The following is a 16,459-nucleotide window of genomic DNA, read 5'->3' on the forward strand; positions in this document are numbered from 1 at the left end:
CCCCCCCCCCCCCCCCCGTGGTTACAGATCTGCGTATCAAACCACTTTTTTTTCACCTGTGGTTATGGCCAGCTGAAATGCGAGCTTAGAATCGAAATAATTTTGTAACTGAGATTGCTGTAGCATTTTGGTAGAGGCTTTGCACATTTTGACATACGTGAAATAGTGACAGATAGACAATACAGCCCTCACTGGTGATTTAGTAAGGACGTACAAATGCTATCTGAAAACATCTCCATGTTAAGCTAATAAATTCCTAATGCGAGGCGTTAACCTGTTGCGTTAACATTTTATTTTTTACATACTGAAACATTGCCATAGTCCCCAAAAAACCTGAAAGTTAATATTTTACAAGTAAACAGTGAAATGGTGTGTGTTTCTATCTCAGCTAAGGACCAAATTAGGACTGAACTAATAAAACGTACGTAAAGGCCTTACTATGTCACATGTATTATGATGTACACAACCTTTGGAGTTGAAGTATGCAAAATGTTTTAGATACCACCTTCTTTGCGCATGGCTATTCTGAGTGGAGAAGAACATTACTGTGTAATCTGGCCTTCTTTATTGAACAAACATTTCCACTGAACATTTCTTAAAGGGAAATTCAATGTTGAAAGCTGCTTAGCCTAAAAAAAAAGAGTAAAAGCTAAAGTCCTCTGCCAGATTCATGATTTTAAAATAACATCTATATAATGTCAAAAAGATAGTCCTTTTTTTCACACTACAGATACATATCAGACAACACAAAGTGCAAAACCAACCGACTTTGCAAATTATTGCCAAATATGTAAAATAATAGAAAAACAGAGCAGAACATTTTTCCCTCTCAATTTTTTAATGTTTCTTGTCTTGAATAGTGTTGCTAATAAGAGCAGGTCAGATAGCAGTACATATAAAGTAGAATACTCCAGAGTAACTTAATTTAAAATAGCGAGTATAGTCTGCTCTTCTGATCATCTGCCGACCTGTGCTGCCATCCCTTTGCAGGTTGACGGTGCTGTCAGAGGGCTAGACTTCTTACTAGGCAAGAGCTTTCAACAAACACATTTCATTTCATCTGCACTATTCACGGTAATTGACTGGTAGCTGATTTAATCAAAAAGCTGTTAGGAATTTTGTATCTGTATCCATAGCTCTCACTAATTACAGTCAGTCATCTAAGAGCTCAGTCTGGCTTTGGAGGCCAGTTCAAGTTTTGTCGCAGTAAGAACAGTAAGATTAGACTTTATCACATCTCACTGCATCACACTATATGTTTATTTGAATCACACTACATTTGAGATCATCACTGGATTTTTTTTTCCTTTTTACTTTTTGTGATATTAATATAGTTCTTTTATGCAAACCCAGCTGCCCACTTAGCAGCGGGTGCGTCTCCTTCAGTACGGATGCAGAGCACGGGCGATGGGGTGGTTCTGCCTTCTCAGTTTCCTGGCGCCGTGGGTTGTCTGGTCACTGTGTTGTAAAAAAATGCTTTTGTATATCTAGGTCTCAGTTATGCCCAAGCTGAGTTGAAAAGGAAAATCACGCTGGCTGCAGGATCAGGCCCTTAATTCTAACACACTGCGTATGTACAATATTAGGCCTCACGATGCTGTGAAGAACGATCACTTAGAGTTTTGGTGTGTGATCTGAAGTAATATCACTGGCCTGATACTTTGGCATTAAACCACTAAATTGATGAACTCTGAGCTTCAGAGCTCCGGCTGACAGAAGTCCTGGTAATTTTTATTTTGCCAGAAACAAGAAAGGCATGGCAACAGACAGGTGGGTTGACAAAATAAGGCTTTCTCTATCTTTTGGTATGGTTGTCAAATATAGACACGATACCTAAGAAAAGACAGCATAAAATGGAGGAGAAGAAAAACCATAAAATGGAGGAGAGGACAAAGCTCTGAGCTGTAGAATTGCAAAGGTGAAGAGACCAAGGCTAGAAAAAAGGATAGTCACCCCGAAAAAGTTAGAAATGTACACATATGCCATGATGGCACATTACAGAAATTTATTCTTCAACATCCCCTTATTGTTTATAGCATATTGAAATCTATAAATTAAAATCTAGCTTTAAAGGCAAAACAACTGCTAAAGATTCATTGCAAGATTATATGGTACAGGTAAGTTTAACTAGTTTTCATCACAAAATTTATATTTTCAATTCCTCTACCCAACCTCTCAGCCTGACTTTTTTTCTTTCTCTTTTTCCCTCCAAAAGGACGAGATGGATTCAGACTGTCAGATTGCTATCATATTTTACTACTTGTGCATAGTGTATACACATTTTAAAACCCTGTTCATTGCAATTTCCAAGAGGAAGCTAAACTGTATATTGAATAAAGAAATGATGAAGGAAATGCATTGCTAGCTGAATGTTAATTAATCGGGGAAACAAATTACTTCGGTCCATGCAGGCTACTATTTTTTACAGCTTGCGCTTTGTTAGTCAAAACAAAACAATGCAACTGTTAAAAATGAAGGGAAGTCACTTAGCGCGTCCAGAGGACTAATTCATAAAATTTAAGAGTCGGCATAAGTATTTCTGAGAAGTCTCAGATTAGCATTTTTTCTTCTGTGTGTTTCTCTTCACCGAGTTAAAAGATAGTAATTTAAGGTGATATTCTAGTGTTGATTTTTTGCAAAATTATTACTGAGTTCAAGAGTTTCATCCACACATTAATGAAATACCCCTAGAACCTTTCTTTTAAGTCAGTATTGGGTCTTCTTTATTATATAATATATTTTACTGAATAAAATGTTTGAAGCTGATAAAAACAGTAAAGAATAAGTAACTATTTTCTACAAAATTTATTTATTGCTGAAGAAAAAACTTGATACTCCAGTATCAGTCACTGAAATGACCATAGCATCAAAGAAAAGGAGTCTGCATAGCCTGAACGGCCCAGAAAATTTCTCTCATGTCACAGGCACAAAAGTGCAATTACAGTAAATAAAATACTGCCTTGAACCAAGCCATGATGTCAATTATTTATTTGGTACGATTCTTGTCCTCATATCTGGTGAAAGTGCAGTACTTGTCACATATTTTAAAAAATAGTTTATACTTCCAGAATTTTTCGGTATGTATTAATTTCAATAAATGCATTGTTTGGCTACAGACAAGGATTATTCAATAAAACATACTGTGTTTGCTCACAAATAGTTCTGATTAGCGGTTCAGGAAATTAGCTTTTTAATCAAATATGTGAAAGCACTTGATTTATTTCAGTAAGGCAAAACTTACAGTAGCTGAATACATTTTTGATTAGGTATTTAATATTTTGTATTCTAAGTTTAACCTGAAAAACATTTTTGCTACTAGGTAGTATTTTTGGAATTAAGTGACATTAATTTATTAAAAAAGAAGGACTTATCTCTTTACCTTTTGATTAGCTTTATTCTGACTTGTTTTTAGCTTCTATTTGTCAAAACTTAAAATCTTCTGATTTTCCCCTCATACATGAAAAGAGCCACATATTCTTAGGCTGTAAAAAAAAAATTTAAAAAAACTTAGGTCTTTCACATTTAAATTATACACTTTTAAGCTATTAATATTTCAGTCCTTATTTAAGTACTCAAGAATAGAGGCAACTAGAGAAGTACCACTTCTTTAAAACATCATCGCTTCTCTGATTTTTAACAATTTGGGAAAATCTTACATATTATAAAAGTTCCATTTTCCCCTTATTTTACTAAAACATATATCAGATCAAAAGTTTAAAAAATTTATTTGAATTTATATTTTATTATTTCTTGTCAAATAAAAAAATCACAGGGAGAATTTGTACACTTTATGTCTAAGAGCACACAAAAAAATGAGTAATAAAAAGATGTAAGGATTTAGGCATGTGAGCAAGCCTCACTGTGATGTACTAGATGGTACATCCTCAGGAACAGCAGCTTTGTCTTTTTGTGCATTTTAACATATTTTAAAGTCCTTCTAATTAAGTGAAATTCCTGTATTTACTGAATTTTCAGTCATTCTCTTTCGCAGAGAAATAAAGTTCCTAATGTGTTTGCTCTTTCTTAAGATAAAACTCTGGTGTCTGACTAAATTCATGGGGATTTATAAATGAGGCCTACATAAAAGATGCTGCCTTTAATGTCAGATGGAGAAATACAAAGATTCCTGCTGCTTTAGTGGAACTGCTACTGTAATTCCATGTCTAGTCCCGTGTCACAGATGAACATAGTTTGTCATACTCACAAAAATGCTAGGAAATGCTTGTTAGTGATTATATTGGTATTCTCTCTTTGTGAGCAACATTTATTGGTAGTAGATTTTAAACGGAAATTTTTGCTACTTTCCAAATGACCTGATACCGTTTACAGATACTCCAAAGTTGTACCTACTGTTCATGCTGCTCAGGCAGCACTCAGATACAGACCTCACACATAGTACCCAAAGTCCTTGACATTTAGCCTTACTTTTTAGGTTTATTGAGAAATGTCTAATCTGTATGTGCTTTTAAACAGTAAACCAAATACATTTGAAATTTGTCAATGTTTTAAGTAAGCCCTTTTACATGTTTATATACTTGATGGTAAGATTGTAGCCTTGCTGTTGGAAGCCTGGAAGGAGGATATTATGCTCTATTGTCAAGAAGCATTCACAGTCTGTCACATTAGTGCTAGAGATGTGTATAGAAGAGTAATTATTATAAGCTGACATCCAGCAAATGTAAGTAAAAATAGGTGAACCTCAAAGGAAAGTGAGGCTGTATGTTTTAGGTACTATTTGTTTCCAAATGTTTAATGTCAGGACACTAAAATGTTATTTAGCGTAGCACCTAATTGGTAAAATAATTTTGTGTTTATGTAACAAACAGAAATGTGATTTGCTTAGCTCTGCACTTAATTAGCTTCTTATCAAGGTAGATAAATACAAAAATACAAACAATGAGTTATCAGTAATCCAGTATTTAAAGAGATGCATGGTATAATATTTTTAATTTTATTTATACAGTTCAGCAGTACCAAGCAGCAAAAGTATTTATATCTACTAACGTAATGTGCAGTTTTCATAAAAAAAATGAGGTGGAACAGATATTACAGCAAGAAGGAACACTACGTGGCATTTTTTGCTAGAATTAATCCTGCTGTTTCATGAAAACGTTTGATTCTGGTCATAAAGCAAGGCTTGCATGCCAAAATGATAGATGCCTTAAAAGAAGCTTTGATAAATAAAATCCTGCAGACCTTGGCATTCACAGTTCCCTTTTGGCAATAGTGAGGAATGGCTGAGTAATAGTTAGGAAACGGACTTATTTAAGACAGTTTATTACATCTAAAGATATTAGGGCTAGAACTGCAGCTAGTGTAAATCAGCATATCTGCCTTCAAATTACTTATATTGCTTTGTGTCAGCAGAGAATCTGGCCCATATCCATTATCTAGAGGGAATATCAACTACTACAAAGCATACTTATCTAACCAAAAGCAAACGTAGTGTGCGTAGCTCATTGATGTTTCTTGTAACACTTGTGTTAACCTTTATAATGTGATAAAAATCTGGCACAGTTACGTATGGTTGCAAATGATCTTGCTTTGATAATATCAACAATTATAAATTAGCATTTATCGCTTTTAATACTGCTTTAAATTACATTGATAAAAGCTTAACTTGGTATTGATGAGAGGACTAGTAATTTAGGACCTTGCTGTTGCTCTAATTAACTTTACTGGGAGCAGAATTAGGCCTCTTCTCTGAAACAGATCTGCCTATCAAAGTAGTATGGAGGGGTTTTTTTGTAATACAGTGTATTTTTGTGTTCTCCTTTGGTGAACATATTTCATATCTAGTGACAACCACATTTTGCAGAGCCACTAAGTTTAGACTCCTGGCTTTTACATATAAACAAGCATGTTATTCAACCCAGTAAAATCACTGAGAGTGACATTCAGATGCAGGCATCTGCAGAGCCCAAGTGAAAAGTTTTAGTTTAAAAGACTGCCCTGTGAGACTCAGAATGACATAACAAACCCTGGCCCATTCTTCATTTGTTTGGCTCAATTAATGAAAGAGGAAGTTTACTAATTGTCAGAATTTTGAGCAGTAAACACCGGATCTAAGTAGTATCTCAATTAGTGGTTATAATGCTGCAACCATTAGACCTGTTCAGCAACTGTTCCAGCAATAACTTACAGGCAAATCAGAGCATTCAAATACATGGAATAGTACATGTGCTGAATTGTCTGCATCATTTAGATGACATCAAGTTTATTTCAGATTGTAGAAATAGTTTTGATATTTAAAATTACAGTTATGGTTTCTGCCCATTTTTAAATGTCAAATGACATTATGGTCAATCTGAGAAAACAAGGGGGAATGTTTTGGTGACCCTAAATTTATTATATTGGCAACACCACTGAAAACTACAAGTGTCCACGTACTGTCTGTTTCATGCAAGATTTATTTGTTCTGAGAGAAAACCCTGATGGTTGGTTAGTGAATTAGGTCAATAAGCAGTAGGATAGTGATAGGGGAGATTCTATTGCTCTTGGGGATTTAGGCTTCCTAGCACGACATTTAAATCAATAGGAATCGTCAGCTACCCTAATCTGCCCATGCCAAATAGCACTGGGCCTGAGGTGGTGGAGAAAAATTGGAAGGCTGGCAAATTGCTTTTTTTCCCCTCAGATAATTAATGAAATGTTTTGTGTAGATGCTTATAAAATATTTTATCTACTTTTACTGTATGTGCAATTTTATTAAAAATACAATTTATTTCTAAAGGTAGCACTAATTATGATCATCATCACTTCTTACCGATGCACTCATGGAACTCTTCAACTATTTTTGCAAATGCATCAGTAACCTGTCAAAATGTATACAAGAAAGAGGCACAAGGCAAGAAATTCCCATTACAGTATAAACAAAGTGTTAAGATCCTGGCTTGCAATTGCTGGTATTAGTTAACATAACACAACGTTGATATAGTCAAAATGATAACAGAAAGACAGAGTTAAAATTAGAAAGCTATGTGCAGCCAATATGAAGAAGTGTGAGAAGCCTATATTTCGTAGGTAAAGTGAACACTTTTTCTTCAGTAATAATTCAAATTGCTGATGATACAAACCCAGAACTAAATAAGTGCATCAATGAGATGCAAGAATAAATCTACATTGTTTTCACATCCTATATTTTCACTGAGTACACAGGAATTTGAGGTGAATGTATATTGCCATAGCAGCTCTTAGAAAGCTGGGAAATAATGTTCTTCTAAAAGAAGGTTTATTTTATTGATTATTAGTAGCAGTCAAATATAATTTAATTTTGGTCAATTCGCTATGTTAAATCGTGAATAATATTTGTTATATAGGTGATAACAATATTAGACAATATATTATAAACAGTGCATCATTGAAAAAAGGTCTTACCTCCTCTTGCCTTATGCTTATTACAAGACGTAAGTGAACTCATTCTTTGTTTAAAGGGTTATATTTATTAAAAGGATCTTTTCAGACAAAAGACTTTATCTTAGACCACCATTCAAAATAAGCATTAGATGCTTCGACTCCACTGTATGCTCACATAGGAACATGTTAACCTTAGAGAGCTACGTAAGCGTGTAACAGACATTCACTGACGACGTCGTTCTGATTTTGTCAGCCAGGAAGCCTGCTTGCAGCACCTGGATGAGACGTGTATTTGTTCACTCAAATGTTGTTGTCATTATACCATTTTTACAGCAATAAAGTTCCATTGAGGCCAATTAGGAACTATTGGAATGGAGAGTGAGCAACAAATTTCAAAATTTGATCCATCATTTCTTGGCTGTCGAATGCCGTGCCCATCTGTTCACATGGCAAACAGCCCACTTGCAAGTTAGCAAGTTAGCTGGACCTTTCCCCTCAGAAGTGAGTGACAGGCAAGAACAGTTTAGTTACTCTGTGTAACAATGCAAACAATTTTTTTTTTCTGCAGGAAGTGTGGTGCGATATCTAGGAGAGCTGGACAGCATTTGCCTCCTTTCACTTCGTTATATTTTTTGACATGTACATTGTTAGAAATGGTTGAGTGAAGAAGGAAAGAAAATCAGGGGCTTACTGGTACTGGTTGCTGCCAAAAAGACAGGTTGTATTGGAACAGGTGCTTTGAAAATCTGTGAAAGCCAGCTGAAAGGTGTCAAAATGTGCATAACATGAACCAACAGTTCACAGACATTTTGTGTGAATTTGGTCTCGTAGCAGGAAAGTTCAGAAGGGACCCTTCGGCAGAAAGTTCCTCTGCCTTAGGAACAGCCAGCCAGCTTAACAGGCATACCCTTGTCTGCTCAGTCACAGCATGCATGATGCTCTCATGCAGGAGGGAAGACAAAGGAAAAAAAAAGGTTTCCTCTTGTTACATTTATATCCTTCATTATCTTGGAATCGTCAAATCAGGAAAAAAGATATGATAATCTGTTCCTAAAATACGTTAAGCTGATCGTCTAGCCTAAAAATAGAAGTAGATCAATTGAAACTCCGTAAGCTGTGTTTTGGTGAGTGATTAACTGCAAAGTGTGTGCAGGTAGAAGAAAGAAGAATGCGTGATCCTTTTTATAGTACCAGTCAAACTAATGCCTGTGAGCCACACTTGTCCCTTGACCTTGTTAAATGTGGCCCACGTGTTGGAGGGAGTACAAGCAACTTTTCCGACACATTCCCTTCCCACATGTTTTTCCTGCAGTGTGCTACTGTAGATAGTTCTAAAACACATGGGAGTACAAGTGGCTTCCCCATGTGTATTTAAAACCTAACAGAGCTACAGCAGTCAAAACCACATGGGGATAGAAAAGGAGCATCAGGAAAAAAATGCTTTTCCACTATTTGTGCTCATGTTCTTCATGTGCTCAGGGAACACAGGGGAGAGCAAAAGCAAGACAAAAAAGACAAGGGAGAGAAAGAGAAGAAAGGAAGAGGAAGAAAGAAGCAGACAGAAGCAAAGAAAAAGGAACAAAGCGAGATGGCATTAAAAAAAAAAAGGAGAAAAGACAAGTGAGAAAGGAGAAGGCGTTGCAAGGAAAGGACAGGAATTGACAGGGAAAAAATCATAGAGAAAATCATTTCACTGCTTGAAAGGATAAAACCAAATAAGCCCGCCTGTGTTTTTCATTTCAGCATTATAGTTTGTGTGCGTGTTTAGTTTTAACAAATGTAGGAAGAGGGATGTTCTGCACATTCCCCGATGTCATCCCTCCTCTCGTTTTGTCTCCAGATACTGCGTCTTTGTTTCTGCTTCTGCTTTCTGTCTCATTCCATCTCCTGCTTCCCCCTCCCCTTTTTCTCTTCTCTGCCTCTCACAGGCAATGAATGAGATGTAGCATATCATTGTATAAGCAGGGCCATTTTTTTTCCCAAACTTGCCTTAAAAATGGAATGCCAGTGAGTATGTTGTTATTCTTTCAGACCTTTTTTTTCCGAGAAGACTTAGTTGAGACAGCCTGAAGTCATCAACATAAACCTAAGTGAGCATATGGGTGAAATGTGACTTTTGCTCCATGCTAGTCATGGGATATGGTCATAGTCTTGATTTCAAGGAGCTTTACAACAAGTCAGTGCTGAGAAAGTTTTCAGGGTAGTTGGTGAAGTCCAAGAGGAACAAATAAACAACCTCCCATCTTCCTCTCTCACACTTGTGGACACACTTCTGCATCCACAGCCTCTCCTCTGGACTCCTAGGTGCACTGCTTTCTGTGTGCACCACTTGCCCTGTAAGCTGTCATTGGGAAAGACGGTTTTGTATGTTGCGCAGCAAATCTGAGCACACCCACATGAATATACAAATATTACATTACCTAATATTATACATTTGATGTAATTTGGATTGGAATAAAAATTAAATAGCTTTGAACCCAATTTTTATTGTATTATCATTTGATGGACTTTTGTTCATGTCAGAATTTCGTCCTTGATTTGGGGATGAAGATAATACTGAGTTTTGGCACTGCATTTAGATTGATGATTTTTGTCTTTAAAACCAGAGGAAGACTCTTAAAACATGTATGTACTCTGGTTTTGCCCCCGCTTTCTTTTGGTTCTAAGTCTTATGCTCTATTTTTCTTGTTGTTGACCCTTTTTAGTTGTATGCCAGGATCTCAAGGTTTCCAAACTAAAGCCAGGAGCTCAGGAGGATGAACAGCTTTCAGGAAACGGTCAACAGCTCTCAGGGTGCAATTCTAAAGGTCATTTGTTATCACATCTGTTCCTGTCAAGGCATCCTCTCTGAGGCAGAGCCCATCTGAGGGGCTGGAAGCCCTGGGAGGTTCTATGGTAGAAGATTTTCTCTCTTGTGCTGTATGATGAGACTGAAAAGAGCGCATTCATCTGTGGAGTTCTCCCAGTGTTAGGGAAAACTGTCAGAAACCTTTTCCCTCTGCCCTGTTTCACTGTGACCTTCATTTCCCAGCCACTGGCCTGACTCTAAGCACAAAAAAACCCCAATTAATAGTAGGATTGGTCTGATTTCCCCTGCATCTCTTGGGGCAGGTTAAAACTGGAGACCATCATTTGGCAGAAAGTCCAAGATTTCTTGAATGTGGCTATGAAGAACAGGAGTCAGAGGAGAAAGGAACAATGCTGGGGTTGAGCAACCTGTTAGGTTTGCTAGTGTTGGAACTTCCCAATGCAAAAAGCTGTTCACGCCATGCAAGTTATGGAGCTGATTAGGCTGGGTGAGTCACACTGCTCAGGCTTGGAGGTAGGGTCCTGCTTTGTGCTTCCCACCATCCACCCACATCACTAGGATCACTGTGCCACATTCTACTGGAAAAATGCCATAAGGATTTTGCATGTAGAAATGGAGTCACGCATGCATTTTATGGCAGTAGTCTAATTTAATTATTTAAGTTGATATATTATCATTACATTACAGTCCTCTGGGGGAAAAAAAAAAAGGCAGAATTTAGAATATCCTGTACTGGACCCAAAAGAGTGTTATCTAGTACAGTTTTTAAATAGTCTGTGAGTATAGTAAAATACCCGATTAACTTAAAAAGAGTTGTTCTATCAAGTAGATAATATGTGCTTTAAAATGTAAGCATATACCAGAGTACTTGTTCCCTTAATCTATTATTTACAGGACAATGTATTAGACTAATATTATGGGCCAAAGTATCTCCTAGCACAAGCTGGTAAGGCCCTGTTGGGATCTATGTAGCTGTGCCAATTACACCAGTGAATAACTTAGTTTGGTATTTTTCTATATTCAATGGATAGACTACTTAAATTAACTAAACTATGATATGCCTCTGTTCATATTTTGGAAAAGAAATTATTTATGTAATTTAAAGAAAGTGGAGATATAGTAGCTTAAAGCATAAACCATTTTTAAGCATAAATAAATTCAGACAAATTCTTTACACGTTCTAAGATTTCAGTTAATTTTTAACATCTGTATTGCTCTATGAAGGCAAAAAAGTTAGGTAAAAGTGGTATTTTCTGGAAGAGGCTTTTGTCCTTGTCTACAAAGAAAAAGTGTTCCAGAACTGTTCCACATTGTATTTTACATGGCAGACAGAGGATAAAAGATGGTGAATTGTGCATCTGTCACTATTCTGCATCTGTCACTCAAAGAAAGTTTCTCTTTTCCTATTTGGGACAGTTGCCTAAGGATGATGGGATATAGCTGATAACAATAATCCATATTTAGGCAACCAGAAGATTGTGACAACATTAGCCAGAGTAAGGGAATGCAGACTTAAAATCAAAACATCTGTTATGGTAACTTTAACTTACCCTATTATTCCTAGATGTTGCAGTGTCATAACTTACATTCCTGCATTGTCTTGCCATAAAAATATACATCTTAGCCTTGAAATTCAGCCCTAACTTTAAATTAATTTACTTTAAACTTCATATCATAAAATTAATATTACTGAAGTTCATCTTTAGACAGTAATAGTACAAGTAAGTGATCTTCTACTTGATAGATTGCAAAATGTGTTGTATTTTATCCCTGATAACGAGAATAATTTCATTTGCCTCAGCATAGCTATTAAATAGTTACAGGGAGATTGATTGTAGTGGTATGAAGGATTTCACCATTAATAGTTTTATGAGAGAGATTCAGAATATAAACAGATTTCATGGCTGGGGGTGAACAGAAACTTGATAGATTGCAAAATGTGTTGTATTTTATCCCTGATAACGAGAATAATTTCATTTGCCTCAGCATAGCTATTAAATAGTTACAGGGAGATTGATTGTAGTGGTATGAAGGATTTCACCATTAATAGTTTTATGAGAGAGATTCAGAATATAAACAGATTTCATGGCTGTTCTTAACCAGAATATCTGAATATATACCCTTCCTTCCCTACAACCTGTGCACATCAGCTTGCCATGGAAATTTCTGGCAAAATAGAGATTTCTTTGATTTTCCAGTGCTTCATATCACAACATGTTGCTGTATCACCAGCACTATAGCAATGAGGACATGGCTGCATAAATCATAGGAGACAAATGCCCAGAATAAAATACTATAATGAACGAAAAGAGGTGTAGTACGTGATGAGCCTGATCCTGTCACATGAGAGATTTCAGTCAGAAGATTTTGTTCTGTTAATTTCAGAGAGGATCAGTCCCATCACGTGTACTAGGAAATGTTGATATTAATTCTGATTCTGCCCTCTTTCTACCAGTTACTCTTCTAGTTATGAGCAAGGCCCAGTGCTGGTAACTTACAGCTGCTGTGTAGCTTGAATTCAGGAGCATATGCAGTGTCTGCTCTTGGGCTGCCAAATCATATTGCATGTCCTCTGCTCATTTACTATGGCTGCTAGAATAACTTACTATGATACTGGACTTCCAAAGAATATATTAACTTCCTGACTCTCTATAGTAATACCATACAGCTGGTTCAAATAAACATTCCAAGCCAGTGCATTTTTCATCTTGAAAAAAACGGCAATCCCAAAGAAGTTTTGTATTTATTCAGTGCTTACTGTCACTGCCTTTGACACCAGGCACAAAATTAATAGTTTAAAAAATGGGAGTTACTCTCTAGGCCTTTGCATTGATTCTCTCTTGTTGTTCTTCATTTATTTTGTTGACCATTGCAGTCAAAAAGAGAGGAAAAACTGCTCGTGGCATTAATTTTCTTGAGTTATTGCACTGTTCTGTCTCACTAAAACTTTATTGTTGTTTTCTATACTTCGAATAAAATGTGACTGTTGTTATCTGAAGCAGAATCCATATAAAGAATTCAAGTTTCTCTTGACTACCTTACTATTTGGAAATTTCATTGACATTGATATAAAAACATAACTAGGTAACTAAGTTATCTGCATTAAACTTTTGCAGACTATTAAAAATATGTTACTTTGTTTCTTTAATGATTTCATCGTCAGTTCATTTATTAATATTGCTCCTATCAAAAGAGCTGCTGAAACATTATGAGTGAGAGCCATAGGCAAAATCGTCATGTAAATAATGGATATTTTGGCTGTATAAGCGCTGAAGATTTGGTTATGTTTGATTACACAGTTTTTGTAGTTATTGTAGGTGCCCTGAGTTCTGGCTTCAGAAAGAGTTAACATGATTAAATAAAGATTTTGCTCCAAATATCACTCATCAGTAACATACTAATTCCCACCAGAGAAAATGAAATATATCACAGCGTGCAGGTCTTCCATTCCTATTTTATACTGCCATTTATTAAGTAATTTCCTAATGAAAATTGTTAGATGCACCAGGTTTCTGAGTTGGATTCTTGTACTCTGAGCTGTAATTATGGAAAAACTTGTGGATGAAATTATGGAAATTATGGAAAATACTGTGCATGTCCATACTTTACTGAGTTTTGTTTTAATTCCTTGGGCTAATTATGAAGAAAAAAGTGATATTTCCAATAAGTTGTGGAACAATCAGAGTTGTCAGATACATACGATACCTGTTTTTAAGGAGTTTTCAAAAGCTGGACACTAGTTTTGATCTCTCATCCAGTCGCGAGTGATGTAAATGGGAACGTGTCCCTGATTTCAATGGGAGCAGGAGGAGGTGATAGTTTTTCATTGTGAAGAAGGCAATTGTGCATGCAAGGCTTACAATGATGTCAGATCTACATTTTTATATGTTTTGTTACAGTCTGTGAATAACTGGACTGTATGGATATAAATCTGTCTTTGATTAAGATAGATTATTCTGGTGTCCCATTATAAGATTATTTTACAGAAACAGAGTTATCATTGACAAGTACAGAATCATTCTGATTTATAGTACTTTCTGAAAAATATACACATTTGTGAAAAATGCTTAAATTACAGCTGGAATTAAGGGTTAGACGCAGGTTCTTTTTATTCTGCTTTTGCATTAAGGAAAACTGTTTTGCCTGTTACTGGTTCAAATAGTCATGGAAATTTGCTTTTTTTCAGAGATCTATTCTTCATAATTTACAGATAAGGTAAATCAATCCATAGTTTTACGGCTGGAAGTGAGGGAGAATTGTAAAACTGCAGTATTAGGCAAAGTACATAAGAACATTCTGAACCCCCAAATGCTATATTGAGGTCACACACGTTTTAAATTAGGAGTCTCTGTTCTCACTCATAAATGTCTCAAACTTTCAACTTGTGATCTGAAACTTTTGGTGGTTGAATATTGTAACAGTAGCCACTGGAATTAGTAGATACTGACCCTTGTGCCATATGACAGGGTATATATAACTGTTGGTGACCCTGACCAGGTTCATGTGACTGGGGCAAAGAAATTAAGGTTAGTTTCTCACTAGAGCTCCTGCATGCTAGAACTTTATTATAAAGGTAAAGGTGACTGTTTTTTTAATTAGTCTATCAATATGAAATACACTTACACAAAGAATAATATTAGATTTAAATCATTTTCTCCCCATTCACATGACATCTATCATATTGCATTCATAAGCGTGAGGAAAGCAAAACAGAGCTCAGTTTCACTGCCTGCAAATTTGTGGTTGTTACCAGTGAATGCCTGAACATTTATCTTTTACGTTTTCAGCTTAGATTTTTAAAAATTATTTTTGGTATTGTTTCTTTGTTGTTTTTCTTTTGTTCTTGCTATCTGCAAGACATGTAACATGACAAGCACTGAGCATCTATTTATGTGGAACATTCAAGGAAATGGAGAGTTATAAATATGTATGTCTGATGATAATATGTAACTATGACAAAGATATTCCTGCCTATATTTTTTGGAAGTGACAACACAAAGCTATGGTTTATCGCAATAATGGTAAAAATAATATTCTAAAAATATACTAGTTACATAAACATTCAAAAATACAAAAATGTGTTCTTAGTCCCAGGTAGAAAAGCTCCTCTTTGAAATACGTGGATACAGATGTCCCTGTGTCTCCCTATCCTCCAAGACCCATTTTCTGCAAAGCTCTTTTAAATGTGAAAGAGGATAGAGTTTCGCAACAGTTTATTGCTAGATTTACAATGCTGGCGACAAAGTAATTCTTAAAAAATGGGATAGACTTCTTCCAGGAATTGATCTCTGGTTGGGTTAATGGATTATATGGGCCAGACTGTGACTGTGACTAGCCCTTACACAGCAATGCTGCTGCAAATGCATGCGAGATCCAGTCTCGTAGGAAACTGCTTCTGGGAGCCCAGCACCCCTACCCTCTGTGTAACCTCTCCAACGGAGCAAGAATAAGACAGGGTCATGCTTATGCCTCCGCATTTATACAAAAGTAGGAAGAAGAGTCAGTGCCTCCCTAAAGGTGCTGTAAGCCACCAACAATGTCCCTACATTGGTTTGATTATAGAAAGATTGTTCCTTTTGCAATTACTCCTAACTTGTGTTGTTTGAAACAAGTATTGTCAAGACTACTGGTCAGCACATAGAAGGTCAATTATTTGGCTGTGTATTTTGACATTATTGATTAGATTTTATGGTGGGTTTTTTTGTTCCTTACGTAGAACTTCAGCTGAAATCAGCAGGATGTAAAATTGACATTTTGTATTTAATATTTATACATTATTTTAAATAATTTCCAGAAGACCTGTGCGACAGCAAAAGGCAAAAATAGTGGCTGAAATGGTTTGGTACATTAAATTGAGTGGGTTTTTTTGTCCCTGCTAAGTACAGTAAGATCATTGTGTCACAGAGTCTTTATCATACCACCTAGCTGGTTTGTGAAACCTTGCTGCCACGAGCAGCTTGATCTTGCTGCCAGTGACACCGGTGGCAAAACCCTTTTTGTCTTCGGCAGAAGCAGGATTAGGCTGCCCAATGCCTGCAGCATGGAAATTCGTCAGCTCCTCAGTGTCGCTCCTGGTGTACGGTGATTTTTCACTCTTCTTTATTTCAAAGAGCTGCATTGAGGGCTGCTGTGCAATAGTAAAACTAAAGCAGGGCAGAGTATGAGAAAAACATACAAAAACTTTACAAATAACTTTCACTTTTGAAATTTAAATCCTTTATAAAAGGTTGCAAGATTACAGCTATTAATTTTGGCGTGTCATAGAATCATAGAATCATAGAATCATAGAATCAT

The 16,459-nt window shown here is 36.1% G+C and overlaps 1 protein-coding gene across 1 annotated transcript in view; it reads right to left on the reverse strand.

Annotated features, from left to right (window-relative positions):
• LOC103895609 overlaps positions 1-16,459 on the reverse strand; it is a 33,892-nt gene that overhangs the window by 15,935 nt on the left and 1,498 nt on the right. Inside the window, exon 2 of the mRNA XM_009275254.1 lies at positions 16,068-16,308. Coding sequence (XP_009273529.1) covers positions 16,068-16,308 — 241 coding nt within the window. The remainder of the gene's footprint in view (positions 1-16,067; positions 16,309-16,459) is intronic.

This window comes from Aptenodytes forsteri, unplaced genomic scaffold (assembly GCF_000699145.1).
Source record: "Aptenodytes forsteri isolate BGI_AS27 unplaced genomic scaffold, ASM69914v1 Scaffold336, whole genome shotgun sequence".
Taxonomy (NCBI): Eukaryota; Metazoa; Chordata; class Aves; order Sphenisciformes; family Spheniscidae; genus Aptenodytes; species Aptenodytes forsteri.